The 20,942-nt window shown below is 43.9% G+C and overlaps 1 protein-coding gene across 4 annotated transcripts in view; it reads left to right on the top strand.

Annotated features, from left to right (window-relative positions):
• kidins220a (kinase D-interacting substrate 220a) overlaps positions 1-20,942 on the top strand; it is a 59,579-nt gene that overhangs the window by 6,780 nt on the left and 31,857 nt on the right. For all 4 annotated transcript variants that reach the window (XM_080012885.1, XM_080012884.1, XM_080012882.1 and 1 more), the window contains exons 2-22: positions 794-946; positions 1,832-1,930; positions 3,692-3,790; positions 5,768-5,866; positions 6,149-6,247; positions 6,509-6,607; positions 6,852-7,049; positions 7,929-8,027; positions 8,363-8,461; positions 8,575-8,673; positions 8,773-8,950; positions 10,310-10,474; positions 11,339-11,518; positions 12,368-12,533; positions 12,776-12,927; positions 13,890-13,990; positions 14,492-14,677; positions 14,864-15,004; positions 16,458-16,695; positions 17,247-17,335; positions 19,896-20,040. In XM_080012885.1, the coding sequence (XP_079869011.1) occupies positions 815-946; positions 1,832-1,930; positions 3,692-3,790; positions 5,768-5,866; positions 6,149-6,247; positions 6,509-6,607; positions 6,852-7,049; positions 7,929-8,027; positions 8,363-8,461; positions 8,575-8,673; positions 8,773-8,950; positions 10,310-10,474; positions 11,339-11,518; positions 12,368-12,533; positions 12,776-12,927; positions 13,890-13,990; positions 14,492-14,677; positions 14,864-15,004; positions 16,458-16,695; positions 17,247-17,335; positions 19,896-20,040 (2,863 nt within the window). In that variant the 5' untranslated portion in view covers positions 794-814. The remainder of the gene's footprint in view (positions 1-793; positions 947-1,831; positions 1,931-3,691; positions 3,791-5,767; positions 5,867-6,148; positions 6,248-6,508; positions 6,608-6,851; positions 7,050-7,928; positions 8,028-8,362; positions 8,462-8,574; positions 8,674-8,772; positions 8,951-10,309; positions 10,475-11,338; positions 11,519-12,367; positions 12,534-12,775; positions 12,928-13,889; positions 13,991-14,491; positions 14,678-14,863; positions 15,005-16,457; positions 16,696-17,246; positions 17,336-19,895; positions 20,041-20,942) is intronic.

Below are 20,942 nucleotides of genomic sequence, written 5' to 3'. Positions count from 1 at the left end.
TTAGTTGTATTGTTTAGTTTAGTTGATGTCTGGGATTATTCTGTTTTATTCAAAATACCTAACATTATTTGGGGCAGAAGCCCAGACATTAATTAATTTTATGATCTAGACTTGTATCCTTTAAATCAACATTTCTCTTTCTGCCTATTAGAGCGAAATAGCTATTTTCTGTGTTTTCAATGAACGGCCTCAGTATCTAAAATAAGTTATGGTTGTTTTTATAGTAGTTCCCTTGCGAAGAAATTGGTAGAGGCAGGGCTTCTGATAATATAATTGGGGCCCACAGCTGAGTACACTAATTATCTCAATCTTCTCAAAGGATGAAAGTTTAAGGCTTTGCATTCCCTTTCTCTGTCATTTGATCATCTGTTTCGTTTTCTTAATCCAATCGTTGTGACCGCTCAACCTTCATTATAGTGGCGGAGAAACGTCATCTGCTGTTTTCTGCATGAGTAGACGCGGACTGGATACGATGTACGAAATTTGCGTGAACTTTTTTCTTTTTTTGCCTTTAAACCCTTCATTTTGCTTTATTTTATGTTCTGTTAATGAGACCCAGTGAAACCAAATGAAATCCTCCAACATAGGGTTCAATCTATATTTTATGGGCCTTTTTATTTTTTAAATTAAAAAGCCCATATTTTAAATGTGGTAATGGGTCGATACACCTTATGTAACGTGGTTTAAATCCACAAGCCTCCCTTTCTTTCCCTCGCGTTGGCTTCCCTCTTTTTCCCTCCATGGCGAAGTGCCTTCTGTGTTATGCTGATCTGTTTATCCTCTTCCCTCACAGGGGTGTGGTTAGCTACCAGCCATGGATACCACCTCCTCTCTTAAGATGACCACTCTGACCATCCAGAGTCTCTTCAGCTATGTGGAGGAGGAGAACCTGCCCGCCATAAAAGCCCACCTGGACAAGTTCAGAGAGGTGGACAGCAGGAGCGATGTGAGTCAAAACATGCAAAATATGTACACAACCGTCCTGTTCGGTGTCCGTCCATGGACTCCATCAGAGAGTAACCCTAACCCTGACCCTATACTAGAGGGATGTGCTCCATCAACTATGTGACCGTTAAAATAAGCAAAGAATGAAGCAACGTTCAAACCTTCTGCACGTTTGAGAGCCCTGCCTCTGATCTGAGCCTATAGTGTTTCACTGATGTGTGCCTGATTAAAAGATGTCACACATGAATGAAGTTATTTAAGTATAGTTGTGGGTACAAGGTTTTACACACACCCTAGCTGCCAATGTCTCACGATGATGCCACATAGTGTATGTAGCTCATAGGAAGATTGCTGCTTGTCACATTACGGTGATCTACACTGCTAGCTGAATTTAAGACTGGTGTTTATCATGATTTGAAGATTACAATCCATGTCTCGATAACTTCTCTGATGACTTACAAAGAAGGAATGTTGAGAAAATGATATTTTTGGCACCTTTGGATTAGTAAAGACTTGGTGACTGCTGCATAATATTTTTGCCCTTATGTAGCTGTAGCTGCCATTAATATTCAGCTTAGTGCCCGTTTACACCATATATTAGCGTTCAATGTGTTCTAATAAGAAAATTGTCTCGATAATGGACAGTAGGGGAGATAGAACGAGAGCAACGCAAATATATTCAAATGTAATTTGAAAAAGCAATGTATCTTTTCTTTGAGTGGTATGTGATGAGGAATAGTTATCTTTTTGTATTTGCCATACTCTTTGCCATATATTCATGTATGCCAATAATTCGATTTTGTACAACGTTAACAATGAAGGAGGATTCTGTGGTAAAACCCTGAAATCACACAAAGAAATCTCTCCCTCCCTCTCTACTCTCCAGAACGGGCAGACCCCCCTGATGGTGGCCGCAGAGCAGGGCAATTTGGAGATCGTACAGGAGCTCATTAGGAGAGGAGCCAATGTTAACTTGGATGATGTGGTAAACACACACACACACACACACACAAATGATGAGATTTCTTAACCCTGGAATGCATAGGCAACTTGACCACACTAAAGTGCTTATGTTGCTGCTTATGTATGTTTTGTTGTCATTTCTACACTGATCAGCCACAACATTAAAACCAGTGACAGGTGAAGTGAATAACATTGCTCATCTCGTTCCAATGGCACCTGTCAAGGGCTGGGATATATGAGGCAGCAAGTGAACAGTCAGTTCTTGAAGTTGATGTGTTGGAAGCAGGAAAAATGGGCAAGCGTAAGGATCTGAGCCACTTTGACAAAGGCCACATTGTGATGGCTAGACGACTGGGTCAGAGCATCTCCAAAACAACAGCTCTTGTGGGGTGTTCCCGGTATGCAGTGGTTGGTACCTACCAAATGTGGTCCAAGGAAGAACAACTGGTGAACTGCCGACAGGGCCATAGGCTAGTTGAAGCGCGTGGGGAGTGAAGTCTAGCGCATCTGGTCTGATTCCTCAGAAAAGCTACGGTAGGCACAAATTGCTAAAAAGTTAATGCTGCTGTGATAAAAAGGTGTCAGAACACACAGTGCATCACAGTTTGCTGTGTATGGGGCTGCGTAGCCACAGACCGATCAGAGTGCCCATGCTGACCTCTGTCCACCACCAAATGCTCCTACAATGGGCACGTGAGCATCAGAACTGGACCATGGAGCAATGGAAGAAGGTGGCCTGGTCTGATGAATCACGTTTTCTTCTACATCATGTGGATGGGCGGGGTTAGGGCCTGATCCGATGGAGCATCTGTGGGATGTGCTGGAACAACAAGCCTGATCCATGGGGCCCCACCTCACATCTGACAGGACTTAAAGGATCGGCTGCTAACGTCTTGGTGCCAGACACCACAGGACACCTTCAGAGGTCTTGTAGAGTCCATGCCTCAACAGGTCAGAGCTGTTTTGGCGGCACGAGGAGCAACTACACAATATTAGTGGTTATTAGTGGTGCTAAGTAATGCTGTGGCTGATCTGTGTATGTCTACATATTATTTAATAAATATTTATTTTAACAAATGGAGGTGGTGGTTTTCACATTATCAAAAACAATTTCTGGAATTTTAGATGGTTAATATATTTTTGGTTGGGTAAATAAAGCACAAAAACAATCACCGGCCATGTTTCACCCAGTGAACTTACAGAGAGTCAGGGTAAAGGGCAACATTACTCTCCATTCCCTCCACACGCTGCCTGACCTGCTGGCCTCACCTCGCCTTCCCATTTAACTCACCATGCGTCCACTAAGCACATCACTGTTATGGGCCCCTGTGAACCATAATAACCACCTCTTGCATACTTTATCCTTAGCGTCCATGAGTAAATGACAGGATACACCCTCTGGCCACATCACACCTCACACAGACACAGACACACACACGCACAGCCCGCTATTACACATGCATCACACGCTTACTCTCACACACACTTGCACTTGCTCTAAAACCAGAGAGAGAAAAGAACGATAGAGGCGTTCTTTCTTTGTCTTCTCTGAGACAGCTACACGCTCCATGAGCACCTGGTATGACCAGCTGGTAGGTACAGCCACAGACCTACAGAACGACAGAACTTCAGAACGCCAGACCTACAGACCTCAGAACGACAGACCTACAGACCTACGGATCGACAGAACGACAGACCTACCGACCATCCTTGTCTTGCGGCTGTCTTCGGGGTCTGGCATCTAATGGGACGTTCCGCCGTAACCGTTTGTCTCTGCGTGCAGGACAGCTGGACGGCGCTGATCTCGGCGGCCAAGGAGGGACACATCGAGGTGGTGAATGAGCTGCTGGAGAACAATGCCAACCTGGAGCACCGAGACATGGTGAGACAACGGAGAGAGAGAGCATACTGGAGGCTAGGGCTGGGTTGAATAAAAATCTGTACTGTCAATTGGAAAATTGTAATACCGATACTTTGCTCGGAAGTCAAGCAAATATTATCCGTTTAAATTAAATACCACCACAGTGACAAATGAATTAAAATATTTGATTTCTGTGTTAGACTGAATTCGTTTTGTGAAATATGTTTGTTATGCATGTCAGATGGTAATACCGTAAAAGTTAGCGATTCTCAAATGTCAATATGTTACCGTATCGTGAGCAATTCGATCTAGAGCCCTAGTGTGAGCAGTAAACCACTGAACCAGTATGCACTGGGGCGTGGCCCCATACCGATCTACAATTACAATTTTAGCTTCTCCTAAACTGAGTTTCTGCATCTGTCAGCAAACTCTTGGCCTTTTGAAACTGTGTTAAATACATTGCTAGACAGTGATAAGGTGGCAAAGAATCCCATTATGTATCCTGACAAGACCTTCAGGGGAGGGATAGGAATAGTTGCTTAGTTGATGTTTAAAGCTGCCCTCACATCAGGTTCCCTCAAGTTGTAAACACATATTTATGAACTTTTTTTAGTTTAAGTTTTAAGAAGAAAAAAAAACGACCTTTTTATCCGGTACCGCAGCCATCCAGCCGTCCTAATCCTGTGTAACGTCCTCCGTCCTGGCTGAGTTGAAGTGAATTATCCATTAGCCTTGAAATGGACACGGAATGACATTACACTCTCTCTGTCGTAGAAATGACATTATAAATGACGTCTGGTTTGCTCTGCGTACTGGGCGGGATGATTCATCAGCGTCTCATTATTTATTATTTATTTGATACAGAGCTTTTTGTACTCAGCCCACTCCACTACCAGTGGACTGTTGATAATTTGACCAATTTTGGTGAATAAATAAAGGGCAGTCTTGGTGGCTTGTAGTTGTGGATTAAATTTAGAGCACTTTTCACGGTACTTGCTGAAGGATGATTCGCAAATAGGGCTTGATGCTTGACACTTGATGCTTAGCACTTGATGCTTGACGCTCGACGTGTGGTAATTCAAGGAAGCAGATTGTGAGTCATGTCAACGTTGGGTGTGTCTCAGCCACGCAGGTCGCAGCCTGTCAAGCCTGTTATGACGGGATTATACCAACCACTGTGTGCGATACCGCTGCTGGCTCACTGCAAAGTGTGTCAAACCAACTATAAATACACCGACTCGGCCAACATCTGCTCATATTGTTTGGACTTTTTTTTGTTGTGGATGCTTGTGGATGTTGAGGTTGTAATGTAGTGCTGTGATTTCTGGAAATGTTCTCGGGGAATGTAAAGGACTCTTCGGGGAGAATCAAATATTGAATTGCATGTAGTAGTCACCGTTTTATAAGCCATCCAGTGACCACAGTGGATTTATTCAAATGCACAGGTGTCACATTTTCTGCAGAACATAATAGATAATGAGGGAACTACATATTACTATTAATATTAAAACCTATCATTCTGTGTTACAGTAAATTAACTTTTCCACCAAATATGCCCATTATCACAAAGAGCTGGGTAAAAAAAAAGATACTCTGATACAATTCAATACTATTGATTAAATTTCAGAATGATTGAAAATTATAGTATCAATACCATGTTTGGAGGACAAACAACCAGTTTCAACTTAAATTAAATGCCAGTATTGTCATAAATGGATCGATGAATCGATTCATTTAGTAGATACATTGAAAAGTTGGTTGCAATTCTCATAATGTTAAAATGTCAAAATTTGAAATTGTAGAATGGTATTGTAAGCTATCTCATCAATATCATATTGAATCAAATGATGACCCTGTCTATCAAAATCAAATTGAATCGTGAGCTCCTGGCCAATACCCAGTCCTAATATTTACCTATTCACAACTGGCTATAAAAGTCCATTTATAACTGATAAAATATGTCCACCATGCTTATCAGACTGTCTGTCTCTCCTGCAGGGGGGTTGGAGCGCTCTCATGTGGGCGGCCTACAAGGGCCGCACTGTGGTGGCCCAGCTGCTGCTGGAGAAAGGAGCCAACCCGAACATCACTGGTCAGGTACTGCAGCACTGTCACACCACTCACTGATTCACTCCAGTTTTCATGTCTTGTAACATTCAAAAAACGCTTCCTCCATGGCACTCTGATACTGGCAGATATCTGCTTTAGGTTTGTTGATTCCAAAAACAGACAAACAAAGCTATAACTGTGTGGCCCGGGTGCTGCCTTAACAACCCCGGCCATCCGCTGTTTCTGGTTGTCAGAGGTGATTCTAGACACGTGTACACCCCGCAGGCCTGACACCGGTCATTAGCTCACCCCTGTCCTCTGTCCCAGCAGTACAGCGTCTACCCCATCATCTGGGCAGCCGGCCGAGGCCATGGCGAGATTGTCCATCTCCTGCTGCAGCACGGAGCCAAGGTCAACTGCTCGGACAAGGTAAAGGTGTTTTAGGGAGTGAGGCGAGGAGCTTGTGAACCACCTGGAATATAGGTGTTGTTATAAAAGGGCTGATGTGATACTGAACGCAGACAAGAGTCTTATTGTACGTATTATGTCCCAGTGTCTTGTGTTCTCTGCTGAGTATGGATGGAGCTCTCTCTGCTCTCCGGGCAAAAATAAGCTTTTAGATTGTGAAAGATTCGAGCTCAGGATGAATTATGCCTGGAGTCTGAAGACAATGTTTTGTTCTGTCCTTAGTACGGCACCACTCCGCTGATCTGGGCGGCCAGGAAGGGTCACTATGAGAGTGTGAGTCACCTGTTGGCCAACGGAGCTGATGTGGACCAGGAAGGGGCCGTAAGTCGCATATTCTTTCAGTAGCAAAAGACAGCCATTAAAGATTCTGAAAGGTTTTTGTTTTCCCTCCACAACCCACTATGGAAAGATCACCTGCCAAATAACGCAGGACTGAACCGCGTAGCCTCTGAGCCGGTGCTGTTCCTAGCGCCGCCAGCCCTGTTGATGAAGTGCAGGTTTTCCTTCAGCACCGCGTCCCGTTGCGTCCGCGTCATCCTCAAAATGCTTCCCCCTGTTTTTCCAGAACTCAATGACGGCTCTGATCGTGGCCGTGAAGGGCGGCTCCACCGAGGTTGTCAAAGAGCTGCTGAAGAGGAACCCTAACGTCAACATGACGGACAAGGACGGCAACACGGCTCTGGCCATCGCCGCCAAGGAGGGACACACGGAGATCGTGCAGGACCTGTTGGATGCCGGCACCTACGTCAACATCCCCGACAGGGTGAGGTGGCCACATCCACCAGCCCTGAACCTGCTTAGACCAGGGCTTCTCATCCTCGTTAGGTCCCCAAATTCGTGCAACTACAGCAATTATGTGACACATTTTTATTTTTCTTTTCCTTTTATTATTATTATAATTATAATAATAATAATAATAATAATAATAATAATAATAATAATAATAATAATTATTATTATTAGTATTATTATTATTATTATTATTAATAATAATTTTTACTAATAATTGTATTAATATTTTGGAACATATACATTCTATTTAGGTCAAGAAGCAACAGGTTGAGGCAAAAAAGTATGTACTGAAAGTGCATTAGTAGTCAAAATGTTTGCATTTTCCACTTTTTTAAATATATATAATTATATAGATATTACAAGTTTCAAGATTCAATAGGTTTATTCATCACATGCATACACATACATACACATACTTCCATACATATATGCAGTGAAATATCAATGCAACGCAGCCGGTGATTAAGCACAATGCGTTCTAGACTGAACACAATGTCTGCCTAATTTCTACTTGACTCACTAACTGAAACAAACTGATTCCTAAAACGTAATGCGGTAAGTAATCTTCCATTATATATAGTTAAACATATCTCAATAAAATATACAAATATCTGTCCCACGGCCCTGTGTAAACAAAGTTACCCCACGTGGGGTTAAAAATGTCTGGTTTAAGAGTTTGTACATATTTGTATGTTTTCCCGACAATGATGCTCATGAAACCTTTCTGCATTTCTCCCCATGTTGCCGTTTTCTTCCTTTTCTGTCTCTCTCTTCCTTGTGTTACCCCTGCCCCCCTCCCCATCCCTCCCGTGTCAAACGTCTCACCTCTGCGTGTCGCTCTGCGTCTCAGAGCGGCGAGACGGTGCTGATTGGAGCAGTGCGCGGGGGTCATGTGGAGATCGTCAGAGCCCTGCTGAACAAATACGCCGATATTGACGTCACAGGCCAGGTAGGCGCCGCCTCCCCCGCCCGCCCCCAGCTGCTGGGGTGATGTGGCGCTCCACCTTTGGTTTGCCAACCTTTTGGCTGACGCTCAGTGGTTCAGGAAATTGACATGGCTTGTTTTCTCAAGGAGTACCTAAACGTAACATATACAACCCCTTTTCACAGACGAAAAAAAACATCATCCATGTCATTAATGCAGAACGTATTCATCTCTTTAATGATTATAATATACATCTAATGTTTGGCGACTTTTTTCTATTATGTCAGCGAGTGTAATAATGTCTGAGCCATTTATAAATCGTTTTTTTTTTTGGTGTGCCATTAACATTTTTGGAATAGGATGGAAAGACCGCCCTCTACTGGGGGGTGGAGAAAGGCAACGCCACCATGGTGAGAGACATCCTGCAGTGCAACCCAGACACTGAGAGCTCCACGAAGGTACAGCCAGCAACACAAGACCGAACACCAAAGCTACACGTAAAAAGAACAAAGTATTATGTGTGTGTGTCTCCCCTCGAAACGAGACACCGACCACCGAGCGTGTGTTTCAGGAGGGAGAGACTCCACTTATCAAAGCCACCAAGATGAGGAGCATAGAGATTGTGGAGCTGCTGCTGGATAAAGGGGCCAAAGTATCCGCCGTCGACAAGGTACCCTGTCCCTTTTTCACCCCACAGTTTGTATTACTTCACAGTGTCGAACTTGAATCCAAGATGCGGTGATGTGTTCTCTCTCCTTTCCGCCTTCAGAAAGGAGACACGCCGCTCCACATCGCCATCAGAGGGCGGAGCCGCAAGCTGGCCGAGCTGCTGCTGAGGAACCCTAAAGATGGCCGCCTGCTGTACCGACCCAACAAGGCGGGCGAGACGCCCTACAACATCGACTGCACCCACCAGAAGAGCATCCTCACCCAGATATTCGGAGCCAGTGAGTCCTGCTCACATGGGAGAAAGTGCTGGAATGACGCTTTATGTATTAACACTGCGTTTTGGAACAACTTTCCAAAATGTTATAAATTGGACTTGGGCTGCAGGATATATCGTTTCGGCGTCGTCATGGTGATGTGCGCATGCGCAATAGCCACATCCTAGGACGTGCGATGTGGATGCTAATTAACTCAAACATGGCATGCTACACCTTTTTTGCGGCTTCATACAAAAGGAAAACTAATTTTCCTCATTTTCCATGACTAACCTACAAGAGAAGTCCATGTGATATAACATCATTTACTCCGATTTAAGGGTTATTTTCCAAATTTTCGAGAGCCGGGGATTCGATAAGACATTTGCATTTCCATTCTGCTTATCGGTTCCCAACGTGTGCATATTTCAGACTTGCTCACCTTATGTTGTCATGGCGTGGTAGCAGACGGCCAGATGTTGTAATAATCCATCCAAATAGTAATTTCCCGAAGGGCCACATTGTTTGTTGACATCACTCCTACATTGTTTGTTGACATCACTCCTACGTGCCGATAACGTAAAGCACCGTGGCGGCGTAAGATATTACTGTAAAGCTTCCGCCGCTGATTTACAACATAGCGATAGAAGCAGCAAACGCTCCGTTTGGCTTGAATTCACAAAATGTTTATTTTTTAACTGATATTTTTCTATCATTTATTTAAATAGTTTTGTTTTGTAATTGTTTCTGTTGATCATTCCTTTCAAGAAGAGTAGTATTTATTTTTATGAATGAATAGCCTTACGTAATTTGCCAAGAATAAAAATATTATTTTTATTTTCTATGCAGATGCAGTTCCCTACAATTACAATCACCACCGTCATAATAGAATAAGTAATTCTTTCCAAATAGAGCGATTCACGTAATCTGGTTAAAATTCCTGTATTTTTTCATATCGTAAAATATATCGCAGAAAAAAAAAAATATTGCAATGTCAGTTTTTTTGTGCAATATGTGCACTTTTACACATTTTACTGATATGTAAAAAAATCCTCACATTATTTAATAACACACCAACATTGCTGTTTTCATTTATATCACCATGTCACACTTTAGTACTTAAGTACTAAAGTATCACATTTCACTTTGATTACATTTCTAGAACCCCCACAATACCTAATAACAATCACATTATTTAATCGATTATAAAAAAATCAGGCAAAACGAAACGTTTGAAAAAGATATAGGTTTGATAAATGAAAGCTGATTTTTGAGTTAATCCAGTGACTACAAGCTGCACTGTCTGCGCTGCCCCGCCCCTCCTTCCATCATGTCCTCATTCTGTGTCCCACTCTCTCTCTCTCTCGCTCTCTCTCTCCTCATCAGAGCACCTCTCTCCGTCCGAGTCGGACGGGGACATGCTGGGCTACGACCTGTACAGCAGCGCCCTGGCAGACATCCTGAGCGAGCCCACCATGCAGCCGCCCATCTGCGTGGGCCTGTACGCCCAGTGGGGCAGTGGCAAGTCCTTCCTGCTCAAGAAACTGGAGGGTGAGATCGGGGAGGATGAGATTGGAAATAAATTATAAATCAGATGAAATCAGATGAAATCAGAGGAAACTAGGCTCAGGCAAATTTTATATTGCGATGAAGTCACGCCCAAATGCCACGATAAACAATGTTATCGTCGTTGTTGATGGGAGGGGGTTGGTACGAGGGCCATGGAGAAAGCGCTTACACTCTCTCGTGGTAGCGCTCGGCGAATTTTGGTTTCATTCAGTTACAATAAATACATCTACAATAAAAACACCCCTTGGGTTGTGGAGCACGGATCGCTTTATGCCACTCCAACTAAGACGTTGCGCGTGGGCGTTCACGTAACGTGCGAGCAGGCGGACGGCGGTGGGAGGGGGGCGTATTTCCATACTGTGAAAATATTGCATCTCGTGGCATATTATCAAATATCGGCCCCAAGACTAATGGAAACCCTGAGAGGGAAGGTGAAAAGTCCATTCAAGCTTATAATAATAAGGCATTTCAGCAGATTAGGCAGAAATCAACTGCTTGCACCTTCAGATGGTGGATTGAAAGCCTCTATTAGTTGTTCAGATGATTTGGTGCGGAGAATTAGCATTATGCCAATGTCCAGGTTTATCTTGTTCAAAAATGTATTTTCAGTAATTTGTTCTAACTATTTACAAAGTCATTTAAACAAGATAACTTTCTAACTTTGTCTTTTTTTTAACGTTACCTCTCAGAGCTTTGGTAAAAATGAAATCCATTTTGAAGGAATACAATTTAAATATCAGGTTTTAATTGTTTCAGTGTGTTATACATTTTCATTTTCAAAACGTAGAAAACACAGAGGATGTTTCCCTGACACACATCTCTCTGCCCCCTGCTTCCCGTCCCCAGATGAGATGAAGACGTTTGCGGGGCAGCAGATCGAGCCTCTCTTCCAGTTCTCCTGGCTCGTGGTCTTCCTCACCTTGCTGCTGTGCGGTGCCGTGGCCCTGGTGCTCGGCTTCACCGTGGACTCCCGGCTGGCCATCGCCACCTCCCTCAGCCTCCTCGCTGTGCTGTACATCTTCTTTGGTACGACGGCATCCTTATATCAGATAAAATGTTGCTATTGATCTGCAGTGGGGAAATTCAGGTGTGACGGTGAAAAGTCCAAAAATGTATTAAAAATAAAATAAAATCTAGGTACACATGTAAACAAGAGTTAACAGGAACTAGCACTAAAGTATGGGCAGGTGCAGGGTATGCTGAAGTGAAGTACAAATAGTATATAGCAACAATACAACATAGCAACAATACGTGGCTATAATAATAATACTACTTGTAGCATTAGTATGTTGAAATATGATGTAGTAAGGTATAACATGCTGCTATATTATGATATATGCATAGCTGTATTGTAAAATGTATATACTGTATATCTAGTATGGTAAGATAGCAATATCGTTGTGAGAGTAATAGTGGAGTTATAATAACTAATAATATTTAGTTGGAACTTTGTTGATCTATCTGGAGAGAATTTCAGTTTTTCTATGCCGTGCACAGGGGGAGTCATCAAGTGCTTTACTAAATTATACAGACATTTATCGGCACAGGGGCCTGAGACTAGAGACTGTTCCTGTAATTGCAACACCGGTCTAGAAGAGCGTGTAGGTGGCGGATTTGTGGTTTCAGCGTTTTCTTCTTTCAAAACAGGTTCCATAAAAACACTTATCTCACTAGAGGGCAGCATTATACAAGAATACCAAAACTAATGGTGCTATAAATATTGCTGCGCGGACAAACAGTTGTTTGTCAGCAAAGCCGCACCTTTGAAAGAGGACATAAATCAACACTATGAAGGGCGTAAAGTGAATTTTCCCTTTCTGGCTCTCCAATTGAATTGTCTGCTGAGTGTTGACACTGCCGTTGTTTTCCCTCCAGTGTTAGTGTATTTTGGGAGCCGCCGTGAGCGTGAGAACTGGACCTGGGCCTGGGTCATCAGCACCTGGCTCGCCCGCCAGGTCGGATACCTGGAGCTGCTGCTCAAACTCATGTTTGTTAATCCCCCTGAGCTCCCCGAGCAGACCACCCGCGCACTTCCTGTCAGGTGACCCTGTGATTAATCATAGATATACACACACACACACACACACACACACACACACTCATATATGCATCCAATGGCTACAATCATTGTTCCCAAAGTCAGAGTAAGGCAAATAAACGAAAACATTTTATTTAATAGAGTCAACATTGTTATAACCCAAAGCCTCTTACTTGACCCACATAATTAATCTGTTTCACGCCTCCTCCTCACGTGTTCTGACTTGTCCATGATAAATCCTACAGGTTCCTTTTTACCGACTACAACCGCCTGTCAAGTGTTGGCGGGGAAACCTCCATGGCGGAGATGATAGCCACACTGTCGGACGCCTGCGAAAGGGAGTTTGGCTTCATGGCGACCAGGCTCTTCAGGGTCTTCAAGAATGATGAGATTCAAAGTACAGAAACACACGCACAGACCTCCCAAAATTCACTATATTGTATTTCAGTGGAAGGAGCCATTGTTCTTGCTTCACTTAGAACTGGTTAAAATAGTAAGCATTATTTAAGTTGTTATCAAACTTCGAAACCTTTCATGGAACCTACTGGTCCTTCCAGGGGGTCCCCAGCAAAATGATTAATAGTTCAACTTCGCCAGTATTTCATTGAGAGACTTTAGCACCATTAGAGAATGTAAAATAATGATCCTAGTTTGACATTTATCTCCCTAACTATGATATAGACTGGTTTTGGGCTAAATAATATCTAAAGCTGCTTTCACGCATGCACTGTAAACCTGAAATTATCCAGACACTACCCAGAGGAACTGTGTGTATGAACGCAAATGTCCAAATCATTTGACCCGGACATTACCCGGACTTTACCCAGCCGGCACCCTAGTACGAAGTCCGGGTAATGTCCTATTGAGTGGTATGTTTGAACGGAGCAGGTAATTGTCCGGATCATTCACATTGAGCGAGTGGGCGTGTCACGTGTTGATGACTTCTCTATCATGCGCCAGTTGTTTACCTTCGTGCGGATCTTTGTGCACGGAGCGTAGCTGCTGTGTACTCATTTCTGCTTTCTTTATTATTCATTTCCACTCTTTTGTTTATATTGTGCATACGTCCAAATAGCTGGAGTATGAACGCAAATAAAAGCCAAACTACTGATAAATCTTTAGCCTCGTCCGCCATTTTGGGTCCGCGGTAAAACTCGGCGGCATCATTGCGTCACGTCCTGCCTCCTGCACGCTCTACCCAGGCTCCGCCCCTCGTCTAAACCAAGCAGATTATTTTCACGGAGTGTAAATGCGTCTGACAAGGACAATCTACGTTTTTTTTTTTTTGTGCATGTGTTAAAGCATGCGTGGGTGTGAAAGCAGCTCAACATATCTAATTATACCCTCCCACCCCTCCAGATAAAAAGTGGAAGAAGACCTGCTGCGTGCCATCATTTGTGCTGTTTGCATTGACGCTTGGCTGCTTAATCACCGGCATGGCCCTGCTTGTTATCTTCAAGGTGGGCAATGGCAACAAGAAAGTCAATGATGTCTTTTCCAATAGAGAGAAGGTTGACCACCTCTCTGTGTTGTTAAAGAAATGTTTTATACTTTTAAATGTGCAACACAATTTTTTTTGTGCAACAATATTCATTCTAGAATATTAATATAGAATATTTATATTTATATAATGCCTTATTATATAATACTATATTTGTTTATAAAATGTAAATTTGCTTCTTTGGTTCAACATGACACCTGCTGACATCAGCAGTTGTGCACACACCCAGTTTCCCCTGGGAAGTGGTCTGATCATCAGAAATTTGTAAATTAAGACCAACAGTATGTGAGTGGGCAGTGTTTTTAATATTTAAAGATGTGCAGGTCATGAAATATTTTCTGGAAAAATATATCTCGAAGAGTGTTGGAACCCTATGCGGACATAGTCACCTGGCTGTCTCTCTGCCTGGTTCTGGCGCTGAATGTCATCCATCGTGTCCTGTTGCTGCACGGATCTCCAGGTGGACCCTGAGAACCTGACGCTGAATGCGGTGCTGATCTCCATGGCCAGCGTGGTGGGGCTCGCCCTGCTGCTCAACTGCAAGACCTGGTGGCAGGTGGCCGACTCCGTGCTCAACTCCCAGAGGAAACGCCTGCACAGCGCCGCCAACAACCTGCACAAGCTGAAGAGCGAGGGCTTCATGAAGGTACAGAGCCTTCGTGTATCACGTGGAGGATTAATTTTGGTTCAAATCATTCTTTCATCGGGGGAATGGTCAGGGGTAATGTTAAAATGTACGTGCCGGCTAACAAATAGGCTAAAACCCATGGTTTTAACCCTGAGAATTTGAACCTTGAGTTGCTAAGGATGTTTCCTCTCTCCCCCGCGCCAGGTCCTGAAGCATGAGGTCGAGCTGATGTCCAAGATGGCCAAGACCATCGACGGCTTCACTCAGAACCAGACGCGCATGGCCGTCATCATCGACGGGCTGGACGCCTGCGAGCAGGACCGGGTGCTGCAGATGCTTGACACGGTACATCCGTGTGGGTGTGGGTGTGCGTGTGCGTGTGTGTGTGTGTGTGTGTACTCAGGATGCAGCAGAGCTCCACCTGACAAGATAATTCTAATGAATGTGATTATTCAATATTCCACCGACTGAAAAGACATATTGTCGCGAGGCCGTCACATGGCCTTAACTTCCTCCACCTGCACACGGAGCTGCGGTGCGCGGCGTCGGACGCACCGGCCTCCACAGCTGGGCCCAAGTTCAGATTCCTCTTCCCAGCTGGTGTAATAGAATTTCCTGCAGCCAAATGTTATTATTTGGTGGAGTAATTCCCTGGAGCAGCGGCGGCCTCCTGCGTGCTAATGTAATCTGCCCGTCTCGGAAAGCACCTCCCAGCGCCGCCATGAAAGCGCCCTCTGTGTTCGGCCGCGCCGCTCTTCAACGTCTTTTATTTAAGGCCGCCCGCCGCCGCTGTTATTGTTGCTGCTGTTTTTAGACGCACAAATGGCCAAATCAAATTAGTTTATTTCTCTGTTTTTAAACAAAAATATTTGTTGTTCATTTTGATGGGTTAATGTACGTGATATGATCATCTCCCGTACTATTCATAGTTGACACAATTTAGATTTCTTGGCTGCTGCCGCTGTCATGAGTGAGGAGGCCAAGCAGCCGTGAATGTATGGCGCACAAATCAATGTCCTGTGACACTTGGACAATGAGCCTCACTGAGCGCAGTGGAAATCCCCCAGCCGCATGCGCTGTTGGGATCACTCATTAAGTTAAACTAGTATTTTGAGCATTCCAGGTCATTAGAGTTGGTTGTTTTTTTGCGAGCTTTGCTCAGACTGAAACCACGATGAGGAGTCATTAGACCTTGTTGGGTTTTATTGTATCTTATCTATCTAGCTATCTCTATAAATGGTGGAACGTAGGTCTACTTTTTAAACACTTCTTATTTTGTTAACAATCTGTTTCAGTTTCTGAATCGATTTGAAAATGTTCTTCTTGGTTCTCTGTTTCGAAGTTATGGAGCCTTCAATGAAATAGCACTGTAGTCAAAAATCTATTGAAATATCAAATTACTGTATTCGACTGAATTTGTTCTGTGAAATATTCTTGTAATGCGTGTCAGATGGGATGCTGAAAGGTTGGGAGCCAACTAAATATATCAAATTGTGTTGTGGAACATCTTATTAATATCGGATTGAATTGAAAACTAAGTTGAACTGTGACCCTTGACCCTCGATTTTATGGAAATCAAATCGTGAGAGCAAAAAAACAATGCCGGAGAATGGACCTCAATTTCCATTATTAATTTTTTTTTTTTAATTTATCATAAAACTAGGATTATGAAGGTAGGATCTGTTTCGACACAATGGAGACCTGGCCCCGGTAGATAGTTAGGTTGGTCAAAACGAACTGACTCAACGGACCAGCCAGACACACCTGCTCTGATAACCGTTGGCTAACGTCCCTGCAGGTGAGGGTGCTGTTCTCCAAAGGACCCTTCATCTCCATCTTTGCCAGCGACCCCCACATCATCATCAAAGCCATCAACCAGAACCTCAACAGCGTACTGAGAGACTCCAACATCAACGGCCATGACTACATGAGGAACATCGTCCACCTGCCCGTGTTCCTCAACAGCCGAGGCCTGAGCACGGCCAAGAAGCTCTGCATGGTGGCTCCCACCAACGGAGAGCTGGTGCCCGCTGAAGGTACGTGGAGTGAATTGGTCAAACTAATAACTCGCCAGCTAGCATTTAGTCTGCCAGTGATAATAAAGCAGGCAAACCTTTTCAAAATTCACACGGGTACATGGCATCCATATGTGTCATTAGTCAGACAGCTACACCTAGCATCTGCAACCGCTGCTGCGTGACAGATGTGCTGCTGTGAAATGCAAATGGGAGTTTGTAGAGGGAACAAAACACCACTCTGCAGTTTGAAATTTCGCCACATGCCGGGCGGTTTAGGTTATCCATTTCTATACTCAACTTTATCAGCAGCTGCCTCTAAATTTTTTAATCTCTTTACACGCTGCTCAGAGCGTCAACACAAAGATAATGTTATCTGTTTTAACACACACCAATAACGTGCTAGTTAAGTTATGGCAAATAAATGTAATAAACTCCAATGGCATATACATATGTGTACATATTTTCAATCTGAGCTATTTCTGTTTTTTTAATTTAATTTGAAGCTGATTTGATGGCATTTTTCTCTTCTCTCTCTCTCTATCTCTCTCTCTCTCCCTCCCACACCCTAGGATTGCAGGAGGACATGGACAGGAAGCTCTCTCTGAGCAACGTGGGAGACCAAGCCAAGTTCGGCAGCAAAAACGCCCTAAACCGCAGAGTAAGACGTCACCATAATTAGACGCTGTTTGCTCCCCGTCCTGGACCACACCAGCGAACGGTGAACGAGAACGATAATAGCAATCTCTAGGGAAGCTGGACGTTAAATTGTGTCATTTAGCGGAAGCTTTTGTCCAAAAGGACTTGAGTACATTTATCATCCGTAGTGGAAACCGCTCGCATCGCCGCCTTCGTCAGCAAAGCCGAAACATAGAATCAAGTAACATTGGTTGAATCAGGTCAAATTCATTTATTAAGGCATTTTTAACAGCAAAATGTCAACCAAAGTGCATTTGAGCACTTCCACAACGTATTCTCTGTTTAGGAAGAGATGCCTCCCTGAACTGCACCATTTATATCCTCCAAATGGTTTAATTTGGGTTTTCTAAGAATGGACAAACATTCAGCCCCCGAATGACCGGCGTTGCAAGGTCCCTCGAGTACGACGGCTAAGAAGCCTCGTGGAGGAGGAGCGTTTGGCAGCGTTGCCGTAGTTTCTATTTCTCGCTAATTGTCCAAACAACTCATCTCATCGGGATCAAGAGCTCTGCAGCAGGGTAGGTTAGGAGGTTAGAAGGTTCCTCCTGAGGGGGCAGCCAGGAGCAGTGGGCAGCGTACAGCGACGTGCCCGGAGACCGCTTTCAAACATCCATCGCCGGTCAGACGACGACAATGTTGTGCCTGTTCTTGGTGGGGGTCCTTACTGATGTAACATGGAGGAAACCCCATAGATTGACCTGAGAACAAATCACCCGTGTGAAATGAGAAACAATACAATTGAGTCACAGGCTACAAAATATGGGTTTATAAGACAAAAATCAAGCCGGAGTAATGAGTGACTCTTCTTCAGTGTTCTTTGCAGTCATTCCCCTAGTGAGGTGCATAGAGCTGGAGACCAGTCTCCTCGACTCAGTGTGGGAACGAGGGATTTTTAGTGCCGACCACGATCTGTGAGCCGGTGTCATGATGACTAGTTTGGAGCTCAATTAAAGATGTTGGATAAGCGGACAATTCCGAGAAGAGCGAGCGACAGAGACGCTCAGCGTGCGGCCGGAGAGCGCGGTGTAATTGATGTAATGGCTGTTTATCCTTCCTACCACGCTGCTGCAGCCTAATGACCAGGTTTAGCAGCGGTGGGTCCTGTGACAAAACGCTGGCACCGGCGATGCTGGCGGGAGCCTAAGTGACTCCGCTGCCATCGCTGCTGCCTCCCTCCGCCCACTGAAAGCCATCAGTGCTCCTCCAGTCCTGCCACTCCTCCTTCGCTTCATTCCCCTCTTGTTTGTTTGTTTGTTTCTTTGTTTGACATTTCTTTGCCCTTGTGGTGCCTTCCATTATTTACCCCTCCCTCCTCTGCTTGCTAGTTCTTGGCAGTTGGTGGAGGAACTACTCTATTAGGGAGGAAAAACAGCAGATTTTCACTCCCCAAGATGGAGGAGGCTGTAATTGAGGACTCTAAAAGTTCCCTTTATGTTTTTAAAGACAAAAGAGGAAGACAAATTAAACCCGCTGCTGAAGTTGTATCGCTAAAACAGCACTTTTGCATTTTCGGTGGGAGCGTGGAATCTATGTGGAGTCTCGTGCTCAGCCAGACAGAGGCACGGCAGTGAACCTCTTCAGTATCGACTGCACGGCGGCCCTGTGTTTTCCTCCGGGAGGGGAGGTCATGAGACTGGCGTTATGACTCCCAAACCGACCTTAAGCCTCGCTGCGTCTCGTGACCCGGGGAACTTTTCTTGCATCATCGCTGACTTGCCCCACTTCGCTCTGCGTCAATGACTGGCCTGTGTTTATAAACTGTCCAGCTCTGGACATTTGCTCTTTGTTGTTGTCGATGGAGAATTTTAATATAATGCGGGGGGGGGGGGGGGGGGGGGGGGCGGGCTTGTGAGAAGACAACTTCTCAGACCGGCACCTCAGTTGGCACATTTTTGCATTATCACCCAGATCTGACCAGGATCTGCAAATCGACAGAATAGAATATATAGAATGGAATGAATTTAGAAGTCAGGAACAGTTCTCCACCCCATCCGTATGTCCATATGACGTCTGTCAGACTTGCCATTGGCCAGAAGACGGGATTTGTAATTTTGCTCTTATTTTTAAGAATACATTTTAAAGATTAATTGTGTTTTCTTTTATTTCATGAATCACTGTATTCCGACCCATTGGACTTTAGAATTGTGGTTATAGCTTGCAGTCAATCATATTTTTTCTCCATTTGTGGAAAAAGTGCCGTTGCCGCTTGCAGAAGCACTGCAGCTGCATTGCATCGCTCAGAATTCTCAGTGTAGCGTCCGAATGTTGAGAATACAGTCAGAGTTGTGAGGTTAATCCCAGAGTTCTGAGTGTAATGTATGTGTACTGACTGAGAAGAATTACATTTAGAATTGTGACTTTATTCTCAGAACTCAAAGACAGAATTCTTGAGAGTAATCGCCAAACTCAAAACATGCTTTACACTTATTAAATAACTTTTTTTGGCCCTCGTGCTGCACCATAGGTGCGCCATACTTACCTCAGTTTTTGTTTTGTTTTATGAAATTATTTTGTCTTCCTAGGACACATACCGCCGCCGTCAGATGCAGAGGACGATGACCAGGCAGATGTCCTTCGACCTGACTAAGTTGCTGGTGACTGAAGACTGGTTCAGTGACATCAGCCCGCAGACCATGAGGAGGCTGCTCAACATCGTCTCCGTCACCGGTAAAATAATAATAATATTCTGTTTATTTAAATCTTTACCCTCTCGCACTCCTGGCCGGTCCCCCTAGCGCTCAGTGGTGGATCGGTCTGGGGGATGTGGGTCACCGGTAAATAATTGCTTCATATTATATACCAAGTTACTTTATGAAACTATCATCCTTTTTTTGTCCACTGACCTCCATCACATTTGCAGCTGGAAGGTGCTTAATGCTCAGGAAGTAGCAACAGTGGGTTAAATACTCCTAGTTAGAAATAGTTATTTTGGAAGACATATCGAGCTTCCTTTGCAACAGGTTACGATTCTCAGAATGGTAAAAAGCCTTTATTCACTTGGGCATAATTTGACGTTTAGTATTGAAAATAAATGTTTACATTTATATTTACAAAAGCCCACATCTCCATGTGGTTAATCACTTGTTTAGAATGCACACGTAGCTGATGTGTCTTCACTTGTTTCTAAACAAATGGTCCTAATTAATTCAAGTGTCCCTCTCCAGTTCTGTCTGACTTGTTATTTCAAACGATTAATAATCAGAATTAATAATCTCAGTTAATAACTCTTTGTTTTGGTTTCCCATACTTCTTTGATTCGAATTCATACTGGCATGTCAAAATAGTTTAGGAACGGTGCCTCTTTTCTAAACACGTCTTTCTAAACACGCTTTTTAGTAGTTGTTGAATTATGCTCAAGGCTTTTTAAGGACTCAGTACTCAGACTCATGCTTTTGGAATCGTCAGCTGTTGATGTTTTGTAAAGAAGTAAAGTAAAATGTAAGTATGTTTTTGGGGTCTCCCGAAAAAACGAACCTCAACCCTCACTATTGATAGAACCAAAGGCTGAAAGAACGTGAAAACTATTGCAAAAGGCGGTTTTTCCACCGTCCCAAGTGTATATAACCGTA

Source organism: Zeus faber (assembly GCF_960531495.2).
Source record: "Zeus faber genome assembly, chromosome: 13".
Taxonomy (NCBI): Eukaryota; Metazoa; Chordata; class Actinopteri; order Zeiformes; family Zeidae; genus Zeus; species Zeus faber.
This window is presented reverse-complemented; position numbering and strand designations above follow the sequence as displayed.